This window comes from Amblyomma americanum, chromosome 6 (assembly GCF_052857255.1).
Source record: "Amblyomma americanum isolate KBUSLIRL-KWMA chromosome 6, ASM5285725v1, whole genome shotgun sequence".
In the NCBI taxonomy this organism is placed as follows: domain Eukaryota; kingdom Metazoa; phylum Arthropoda; class Arachnida; order Ixodida; family Ixodidae; genus Amblyomma; species Amblyomma americanum.
In genome coordinates, this window is record NC_135502.1 from 66762018 (window position 1) to 66773345 (window position 11328).

At 49.1% G+C, this 11328-nt stretch overlaps 1 protein-coding gene across 5 annotated transcripts in view; it reads right to left on the minus strand.

Moving 5' to 3' along the window:
* LOC144093634 (protein turtle homolog B-like) overlaps window positions 1-11328 on the minus strand; it is a 573432-nt gene that overhangs the window by 32392 nt on the left and 529712 nt on the right. For all 5 annotated transcript variants that reach the window (XM_077627216.1, XM_077627212.1, XM_077627215.1 and 2 more), the window contains exon 7: window positions 8691-8990. In XM_077627216.1, the coding sequence (XP_077483342.1) occupies window positions 8691-8990 (300 nt within the window). The remainder of the gene's footprint in view (window positions 1-8690; window positions 8991-11328) is intronic.

Here is an 11328-nt window from a genome sequence, read left to right on the forward strand (position 1 = left end):
CTCAGCAACTCCCGACGTACGTGGTTGGTTAGTAAAGGGCCCTCCGGGTCTGCAGCGTATAGGCGGAAAGGTGGAGAGAGGTGAAATGCGTTCAGAGAAAGGGGAAGCAGAATCAGGAGGGAGGTAGTTTAGTGCTCCAAGAGTACACCCCTCCCCCCCCCCCCCAAAAAAAAAAAAAAATGCACGGCAGATACCGCCTAGGACGGCGCCCCGGGCCTGAATATGCGGAGTCCTCTCTACGTGAGGGAAGCGAGTACAGTAAATGGGGTTAAACGGGAGAGGGAGAGAACTGAAGTTGTCGGCGAAAGAGCAACTTTTCATGACCTTTGTTTCCGGCGTGCACACAGCGCTGGTTCGCACCGAGAGCTGTGGAAACAAAGGGGTCCCCTCGCCGTACACGAAATGGGAGGCGCTTCGCGAACGCTCACGCGACAAATCCTCAGTGGCGCTAAAAAGGTGTCACTCGCAGCGAATACAGCACGGGCGCCATCTTTTGGTGACGCGTTCGTTAGGAGCTCCAGCACGCTCGCCTAACCACCGTTCCTCTATCTTCTATCAGCACCCCCCCACCCCCCTCATCGCCGCCCCGCCCACTCCCTTCTCACATCGTCCTCGTCTTCTACTTCGTTCTCATAGAGAGGTGCTCGCTTTGAGCGGGGTGCTCTAAATTTGAGCGCTTACATGACATGCGTGGAAAAGGCCGCCGAGATTACACTAAACACTCCGCACTCCTTAGTAGCCAGCCTGGCCGTTTTTTTTTTGCTTTTTTATGGGCGTGTACGTTCACTCAATTTTCATTTTCTTCGCTCATCCTCCTGCGCCGAATAGTGGATACCACTACATGGCGAAGCTGGCTAGCTGCTATATTTCTTCATTTCTCTGTTCCCCCCCTCTTTCCTTAATGCTTTTGATTTTTTTGTTATTGCAGTGAGTTCTGGTCCATCTGAGATCAACGTTATTGCAAAAAAAAGAAACTACAAAAATAAAGGAAAAAGAAAGCCTTAAAATCCGGAATCTTGCCTCGTAATGCTTTCTAGAATTCCTGAATTAAGTGGTTAGTGTCGCAAGAACGACAAATAATGAGACAAGAAAAAAAAAGTAAGAATGCAAAGCACGCAGCCGAAAACGAAAAGGCGTGATAGCTGTGCGCGCGCCCACGAAATTGTCGCGCCAACACCTTTTGTTCTCTTTCATTTCGTACTGCGCAACACGAAAAGATTTGCCACATCTCCCCCCCCCCCCCTTCCCCCCCCGCCCATCAAAGATACCGGTTGCTTTTCGTCTTGGGGGCTCTCGTTTTGGAAAAAGTTGCAGTAACTCGGCGGGGCAGAACCATATACGCGTTTTCTGCTTTTCGTCTGTCTCAAGGCATTAATCGTTTGCTGCAACAGTTGAGCGCCAGCGCTCCATTACTCTGAATAACGTCTCGCAACACGAAGACTTGGGAAAAAAGAAAACGAATTTATGCACACTAGTTGTGCCCTGTAGCGGTCGGAAACTGCCACTTCACGCCGTTGCTTGTCTCACCGCGAAGGAATTCTCCGACGCAGCCAACGAACCACGGTCGCAAAACGAAAGGAAAAATACAAACATTAAAATAATGCGCTTTCTTACAAGACAGTTAAACGCTTCTGCAACGTCATCAGCTATGCGTCGGGCGAAAAGCAAAGGCTGGATGTAAAGACAAAAGAAAACAAAAATAATTCAAGAAAAGTACGAGTGCGCGAGTGAAGACAGACAGAGAGGCGAAATATAAATCGACAAAAGAAAAAGCGCTCATGTTTCGGCGAATGAACGCGCAGAGAATTGTGAAATGCCTCGCAATGCTGCGGAGGAAGCTGCTAGACGCACCGGAAGCTGCCGGGGGAGGGGGGGGGGGGTGGTGGGCAGAAACACGAATTTCTAATGGCGGGTCTCGGGAGCGCTCGCGCTGCAAAGTAGCTCGGTTCCCTCGATTTTTGCGCGCGGATTCGAGCGCTTCGGTTTTGGTGCCGCTTTGATTTCTTTTATTGAGTGTGTTTCTGTGTGTGCGTTTCTGAGTGCGCTTCTGTACAGGAGATACCGGGTGCGTTAACCCCGCAGTACGCAGCAAGCACAAAAAGTAAAAAAGAAGAAGAAAGGAATAATTTCTACGGGAGGCCGGAACCATAGTATCGATTCTTCTCCACGGAGCCCGCTCAAACGCCCACCTCGTTTTTCACGGGCTCATTTTCCTTGCTTGCGTTTTAAACGCGACGACCTCTCGGAATACTGATTCAGTTCGAGAGAAAGAATAAAAAATAAGGGGGGGCGGGGGGTGTAGCGTGTAGTGGGGTCGAGATATAATAGAAGACAAACGTCCGCGGGTACCTTACACTTAACATTTTGCCGTGTTCACCGAGACAATAATTTCCCGCGCTATAGAGTTTCATTTCGCTCAACACGCCCCCGCTGTTGAGATGATATGCTCTCTGGAAGTTCTTTCGCCATAACTTTTTATTTTTTTTCAGTCCCATCTCTTTTCTTTGCTGAACTTGCCCGCTCTACTTTTTCAGGGCGCAGTAGTAAGCGGCACGGTACAATCACAAAACTGCGTATATGGAGATATCGATTGACTACTCTCAGTTACATTAATGCCCACTCCCGCATGTGGACTCGGGCAGCTCAGGCTTTATAGTATACCCAAGCTGTGCATAAATAAATAGGACACCGAATTTTCTATTCCCACTTACATACCCGCATGTTCAGTCTCGACAGAAAGCCGTAATTGATATCTGGGGAACCGTATAATTGCAGATGAAATTATATTAGCGTAGACGCTTAAACGGGTTGAGCGTTTCGCGCCGCAAGAACGACGGTTTTAAAGAGAGGGAAAAACGTCCTCCCCTTTTAAAAGCTCATAAACCATACCCATGGTTTATCGCCGTGGATTTCCTGAGCGTTATTCGCGATCGCGGGGAGCGACGAGCGAAGCAGGGAATCGTGAGCTGGAAACAAAAACAAAACAAAAGCGTTCAGCATCGCCTGCCCTCTGTACTTTCCTTCTTCCTTTCCCGAGGGAAAGTGTTTGCTTGCGCATTCGAGAACGTTAGGCGTTGTTTCACGCTCGCGTAAGCGCGGGATGTGTTTACGACTCGGGACCAACCCGCGCCTCTTTCCTCCTTGTCTACCCCTCGCAGTGCTTCTCGCGCGCGGTTCTCGTGCCGCGTGATCCTTTCCGAGAACAAGGGGGAAAGGCCTCCTTGTTCTACGTTCTTTCGCGCATAGCGCTTGCGCGGCAGCTGCACTGGCGAGCTTTGCGCTCGGTCGCCGAGCGCGCTCCGAGAGGACCCAACTCGAATTCAATTTGAGATGGAATCCTTTCGCATCGCCAGCGCGGCCTCTTCCGCGTGTTTCAGGTGCTGCGGCTGCTCCTGCTGCCGCATTCGAGCTGCCGGCAGTGGCGGAATAGCGAGTGGCATTGACTGAAGCCGCTGTCCACGCTCCAAATCTGGGCCAGCAGATGAGACAGCAGCAGACAACGAGAGGAAAACAGCAGGTAAAAAAAAAACGATGAAAAGGGAAAGAAGCGAATGGCAAACAGAACAAGAAGAATAAAAAAAATACTAATATGATGGGCTTTGAAGCCTACTGGCACGCACCGGTGGGAATGTAAAACAACCGCTACGTCGCAGTAGGCCTGGCGCCCACCTTAGCTCTTTTGTTTACAATGCTCTTTTGTGTTCGCGACCAGGACAAGAAGCGAGAAACAAAACATAGAGAGAACAAAATCTGTTGACCAAAGCACAAAACGAGAAGCGGACAGGAGTGCAAAAAAAAAAAAGAGATTGGGGGGGGGGGGGGGGCAAAAATGAGTAAATCACAGAAAAGACGGAAAGGATGGAGAAAACGACCAGAAAATGGGAGCAGCGCCGTTTCTTCTCCCGTGCGCAAAGACATGAGCGAGTGGCTGCGACAGCGCGGGGGGGCAAAACACATATACGACGAACGCACATATATAATACGCGCGGAAAAACTGTTACCGCGTTGTCAGCACCCGCATACATATATGTATCGCGCACGCTGAGGCGGCCGCGCTAAAATATGCGCCAGATTCCGGCGCCGTAAAACCAACAGCGTGGAATATTTATAGAGGCCAAAACAGTGAGCGAAACATGAAGCTGTAAACCGCGGGGAGCTGAGCGGGACGGGCGCTTGGTGGCGCGTAGGTGACGTGCGCACTGTATTTTGTTTCTTCCGTTTTTCTCCCCGCGGGAGTCGCTGCACATTTCTATATATACGTCCGAGCGCGCACGCGAAAGGGCATACGTGTGCCGGCAGCACGAGCGTGTCAGAGTGCGTGCGTGGGTTCCGTTGTTCGCATTTTGTGGCTCTGTGTTTCAATACTAGCGCAACGCAGCTCTGCATCCGGGCAGCAGAGCTATCCCGGCAATCGACAGGCAAGAGGGAGAAGGCGGCGGGAGAGGGCGCTGCTTTCCACACACGGCGCCCGGAAGCTGCATTTTGACATTTCCCCGTTTCTTCGCCACCTGGTAACGAAAAACGAAACAATATAACAGGGCGAGATCGAAGGCGGAATAAAAAGACGTCCGTAGAAAAGGCCATTGGGGCGTGTGAATGGGAAGTTAGGCAGTTCCACTTCCTGCGGGCAGTTTGTTACTGGTCGTTTTGGTCCCGAGAGGCTGCGGCTGTACATTTCTCGATTGCACAGACAGCGTGTCAGGCTTTATCCGCTTCGCAGTAGTTTAGTCTGTAGCTCAGGTGGATTACGAATGGGCTGTGCATAGTAAACAACCTTTACGCGGTTAGGACGCGCACAGTGAAAACAGGCGGTCTGGCATGTCATGAAAGCGGCCATGGTCTTCGTGCTTCAATGAGACACTCGTGCATTGATCTACGGGTCTAATGCCGGCGGGCCTGCCGCTACTATACGAGTAGCCTTATGACGGAGACAGCCCTTACACAAATGTAGTTAGAAGATCTATAGACTGTCTATAATCTTTTGTATTAAAAGTCGATAGACTTTCTATAGAAAAATCCCGTATACTAGTCGATAGGCAATACAGATTCTATAGACAGTCTACAGACAATCTATAGATTTATGATCATACACTTTTAGTAGACTTTTGCCTATAAACTATGAATAGAGGAAAGAAAATACCCATAGGAAGGCAATAGAGTCCATAAGAATTTTGTAGATAGTTTATAGAGGATTTTGAAAAACGAGGACAAGGGAACACGGAGCGAATTAACGGGAACTGTAGAGTAATTGCAGTTTCTGCTAGGCTAGTTAGTACAAAAAGAAATTAAAAAATCGACAAAACATTATTAAATAAAGAAGACAAACAAACATGAACCCTGCAAGAAGCGACAGAGCGCGAGCGAAGGAGCCAAAAGGAACACAGGGTGTTAAAAATGGGATTGTTGCTTTGACTTGGCATAGTTAGATTTTTCAGGATGAAGACATAAGAATAGGTAACAGAAGATGAGATAACAGAAGAAATCAGAAAGACACACAGAAAGATATAAGGAAAAAAAAGGAAAACCAAGAAAGAATAAAAGAACGAAGAAATAAAGCGCAGCTCGATAATGCAAGTTTAATAGACGGCAGAAGTTGGTCGAATTGTGCGCTCATCTTTCCGACAAATAGGCTTACTTTTTCGCGAGTTCAATTTACTCATTCGCCTTCTCAAGCCCCGTTTTTAACAGGCACACTTTTCAAACATTGGCCTTTTAAAAAAGGAACAGTATAATATGCGTGTAGCTTTCAAGAGTGAACAAAAAGAAGCAAAATATTTCACGAAGAGTCCATATCTCTAGTGTTTTTTTCGGTCCCCTCGTAACCTTTCATCTTCCTGGCAAGACCGAAAAAAAGTGTTCGAGAACGAGCCAAAATATTTTATTCAACAGTCTCTGAAGGAGAACAAAGAATACGCGGAAGTTGGGAACAAAGCATGCAGAACCAGAAGCTGCGGCAGGAGAGTATCGTCAGTTCTCTGCGGTATTAATATACGATACATTATGTTCATTGTCATTAAGGTTGCATCGTCAGCTGTGACATTTTTTATTCTCACATATCATGGCTTATTCACCCCGCACCTGCCTGAGCTTTTCCTCAGAAGTACATGCGCGCTCCCACCTTCCAGAGCGGTAGTCCGCCACGCTATTAAGAAAAACTGGAATAAGCGTTACACCGTTCCTTTTATCCACCTCTCAATGTCGATGGAGCTTACTGTTCTTTTTGCCGTCTAAAGGTGCAACGCGCTTCCCGCGTTGACATTCCAACGCACCACTGACATTCGATTCTAAGCGTTCACAGGTTACCGCGGTTGGTGCTCTCAAGTCTCTTCCGCGGGTTTTAATAATTACTGCCTTTCCTCTCCTGCAGCTTGCCTCTTCTCCCGGGAAGAAAGGAAAGAACTAGAAAGAGTTCGATAAGAAAGAATGAGGGAAAGTAGTAAGAAAGAAGGGTCGGGACAAGATATGAACAAGCGAAAAGAAAGAGGGAACAGGAGACCGAGGGGAGTGGTGTTATTTCTTCGGCTTGTTGCCCCTCTCCCTCCACTTTCGGCACTGTCAGCAACGACAGTGTATCTACCAGACCTGGGTCCCTCCTCCCGCAACCCTCCCTGGCCGCTCTGTGCCCGCTTCTGGCAGTTTATCTGAGGGCTTCGCGCCGGAGCTAACGGAGATTTATTCCCCGACGAAACACGCCAAGTAATCGCACAAAATGAAGAATGGTCGCCACCGCTTCCCATCGGCGGGCCGCCGCGCACAGCGTCGCCGCAGCCTGGAGGGAGCCAGTCAGTCTGAGGTCGAAGACGCGCAAAAGCCAACAAGACACGATGGCGGGGCACAAAGGAAGACCGATGACTTTGTGGCGCTCCGACGACTCTCCCCGGTCTCGAAGCCACAGCCGCCGCTGCTGTCTGCGCCGCAAGAGGAGGCCGCGGTCGCCCGCGCGCGCTCTTTCTGACGCGTTTACATCCCGGCGGGAGCCTGTGAGGGCGCCGGATATCGCCGCGCGAAGCCTATTCGTCGCCGCCGCCGTTGCGACTCGAGGAACGAGCGCCGCTGGCGAGGAATCAATAGCGCGCATATATGCGCGCTTCTTCGCTCGTTCGCGAGAGTCCCGCCGCCGCAGATTCATAACAGGCCGTTCCCGTCCGCACGCAAACAAGCCACTGCCGCCGCCAAGGCCTTCGTTGCCGGAGCCTTAAGGGGCAAAGAAAATGAATGGGCTCTATCCCCACACTGTAGCTCCGCATCTTTCCTCTTTCTTTTTCTCGCGTGCCTTTAGCTCCCAGCGTCGGCGAAGAATTCGAGCTCGCAGCTCGGAGCGTTTCCGTTTTCCCTATGCTTTTTCTTTCGCAACGTGGGAAGTTGTTCTGCGCTTCTCTTTCTATCATCTCCCTTCTTTTTTTTTTCTTCCGTCCTTTCCCCACGTCGGTTTTCGTGCTCAAAAGCACGGGACAGAAGAGGGCGTGCGAGCGCTAAAGGCGAAACGAGATGCAAGAGAGGCGGAGATTGAACGCGATGAGATTAGGAGCGGAAAAGGGTGCACGATACGGGGAAGGGTGAATGCCGACAGATGCGTAGGGAATGTAAACAAGCGGGCTGCGATGAAAGCTCAAGTGCTTGGTGAGCACAGAGGCGAAAGGAACACGCCAGTGTTTAGGTGTGTGGAGGACGCGGAATCGGCGCAGCTTAACAGAGCGCCCGGTTTAGCGTCAGACCCCTCCATCAATTTGAGCGTTTTTCAGATTGCTGCCTTCGAGGTACAAGCGGCAGCAGAGAAAATTCTTCGCTCCTCGTTCGATTCTTATTGGTTTGAGTTTAAGCTGGCGCTTAAACCAGCGCCTAAACACGATAAGTGTGCATACAGGCTAGAGCTTGTTCTTTGACATAGTTTCACAATTTCATTTACACAATTTCATTTACACAACTTCATAGCTTGGCTATTGGGTAGAAGCGAATTACTATTCAATCTTGTAAGGTAATTTCTTCCGTTCTTCGACTGCGCGTCGAAATAAATAGTACTTAAAGGCGTTTATTTTGGCTCCGTATTCAGTTAGGGATTGCCCTTGGTGATACCTTCGTAGTCCTGTAGGAAGGGCTCTCAGAAAAGGTTGAGGACTCGTAAGCAGTTTGCCGTTTTTGAAGTGAAACAAAAAGGAATAATGCGATTGAACTCAGAGATGTTACATCTGAACATAAGTTTAGAAAGCTTTCTTTATCAGGACCACAGTGCTCTCCTTTAAGGCAGTGGCGGTGGATTTTCCGCTACTAGTGTTCTACAGCCTCTGCATGCCGTACTAGCAAAAGATGGCCCCTATTGACGACACCAATGCACAATGCACAATGCAGCTCGGACAACCCATACAAAAATGTCCTATTGCCGGCTATAGGATTTTGGCCCAAATAGCTATAAACCTTTCTTATTTCTGTCTATAGCTGTATATACAGGCTGATATATTTTTCTATAGAGAGCTTAAGACAGTTGTATTGTTCCAAAGCTATAGCTTTAGTGGCATAGATTTTTCAATACCTGGCAATAAGCACCTATGTGGGTGCTTATAGACGTTCATAAAAGGCCATAGACAGACATAGATTTTTCTACAGACGCCCATAGGACGTTTTTGTATGGAAATGCACCATCACAACTCCCGCACAAGATGAAGGAACATCGGAAGGACGAGAGTGGCCCTCACCTGCAGGCACGATGGAGAAGGCGCATGGGTCCCGCTGTATGCCGACCGAGTTCGTGCCCCAGCAGAACAGGGTGCCGTAGTCGTCGTCCGAGCGGACGGCGAACGACAGCGTGCTCCGGGAGCCGCTCGACGAGACGTCCTGCGGGGACAGGTCCCGGCGGCGACCGGTCGTGGAGCTGTTGAAGACCCAGCGGAAGGTGGCCTCCGCCGGGTCGGCGTCCAGCTCGCACCGCACGGACACGGTCTCCTGCTTCGAGACGCCGTAGACCCACTTCTGGTGGCTCCTGCAGACGGGCGCGTCTGCAATGGGGAGGACACGGAACATTGTGGACCGTTGCCACGAAAGAAGAGAAATGGGTGGTATTTTAATAAGAACTGGAGATGCTGCAAGGTAGTGTACCTGGTAGGCTTACTGCACATGATGATAATGGTACGACAAGGTACGTATGGTATGTGGAGTTTAACGTCTCACTTCTGCATCTGGGCTATGAGAGACGCCGTAGTGGAGGACTGCAAATTAATTTCGATCATCTGGTATTATTTAAACACCAGTGACAACTATATATAGCGATGTCCATTCTCACAAAGGTGACGTGCGCACACAAACACGAAGGTCTGTTCGGAGGAAGCATAAAATTCCTGCGTCATTGAGGAGTCTCAAAAGGATCTTTGTCGAGTTCCAGACTGAACCCGCTTTACCGCAACGTCAAAGGGCATCAGTCACGCTGAAGACTGAATCGGATTGTAACACAAACGACGATATCGCATTGACAACATGAGAGTAAGGATTCGAACGTAGCACCAATGATTATATCATGGGGAACACATATGAACAACAGTGCTCGATGGGGTGGCGCATTCTGAGATGAAGCTTACACGGCCTCATAAGCCACACTGCAAACGTACTGCGGTGAATGGATAAACTGGCTGACATCGATTAGCCTACCTAATCTGAAAGGTGATCTTTGTTGCGCGGTATTGTTTTAGGCCGGACTTGCTTAACGCACCTGAGCTGAGCTCTAATATACAAATGATTGCCTCATGCCACTTAGTGGAATATCCCAGAGCTTGAGTCTACCTCTAAAAAAAAAAATCGCGTATGGGCGCACCAAATAAAGAAAACGTCTTTTAAAGCTAACAATAAACATGGTGGATTTCATAGCCTATGAAATCAAATTATTTCTCGTTTTCGTGGCGATCGAGATAAGCTGCGGAAATAACATACTCACCGTGGCTTCAGAAACGAAACAAAGCCGCAAATCTGCTCGCGCTTATCTCTCAATTATAGTGCCGCGACTGGCTATTATACTCATAAAAAAATTAAAAATATTAGCGCACTAGAAGATCGCTGCGGTAAGAAAAATTTGGAGGGGACACTCAAGCTCCGCCTGCCCTGCGATGACAGGTGCTCCCAGCGGTAGGCCTTGTGCGAACCAGGTAGCTCTTCCCGAGCGATCAATCATTAAGTTAGCCGCCGCGGTGGCTGAGTGGTTATGACGCTCGGCTGCTGGCCCGAAAGACGCAGTTCGATCCCGGCCGCGGCGGTCGAATTTCGATGGAGGCGAAATTCTAGAGGCCCCTGTACTGTGCGATGTCAGTGCACGTTAAAGAACCCCAGGTGGTCGAAATTTCCGGAGCCCTTCACTATGGCATCTCTCATAGCCTGAGTCACTTTGGGACGTTAAACCTCCATAAACCATAAACCAATCATTAAGTTAACTTCCACCCGCCAAGGTGATAAGTCGGCTCACTGTCCGGCGGGCAGGTTGTGATGACGCCGCAAGGCCACGTGACCCGGGTGGCCCTCGTGCCTTCTAGGTTCCTCTCTGGGCACAACCTGTCAAAGTCATGCTCGTGATTTTTCGCTCACAACGACGAAAACGCTGACAACGTCAATCAACGTCGAATTTTCTGCGTAACGGGGCATTTAACGCTATCGCGTTAATTGAGGCAATCGTTGTACAAGCAAACGTATAGGGAGGTCCACGTGACCCAGTTTGCATTAGTGAGCCTTTCCGAGCTGGTGGCAAAGGGGGACGATAGAGAGAAAGGGAGAGTGGAATGGAATGGAAAAGGAGCGAAGAACAACAGTGGAAGCGAAGGCAAGGGATCCGTATGTAAGAATTCTTAATATATCGAAACAGCTTTCCTATAGACACAGCCCAAGCCGGGAGATGCATGAAGAATTTCAGAAGACGGCTCATGCCTACGCAGAACATTGGAAGTTTGTGCAATTGCTTCCGCGTGCAAAATAAGAAATCCTGGTTGAACAAGATTTCAAGATTTCAGGTATTTTCCTTTGAAACTGGACGTACTCTCAGTGACCGTCGGGGAGGAGACGTTGAAGAAATTAAAGGTTCGCGCATTTTAAAGTGGACAAAGCTTTACTGGATCGCTATAGAATCGAGATAAACAGAGAAAACGAAGAAAGAACAATAAGGACTGGGAAATTTACTTTTGTACTCTGCACAAGAAAACTCCCTAGTGCTTCAAATGGTAGTTACGCTTTCCTGAGCATGCCATCGTTTGCACGTTATAGGGACAGAATAAAAGGAACACGTAAATTACGTCCTTTCTCAAGGCATAATGACCAGGCACATTGCCCCGCTGTTGGTAAGTAATGACCACTAATGGGCCA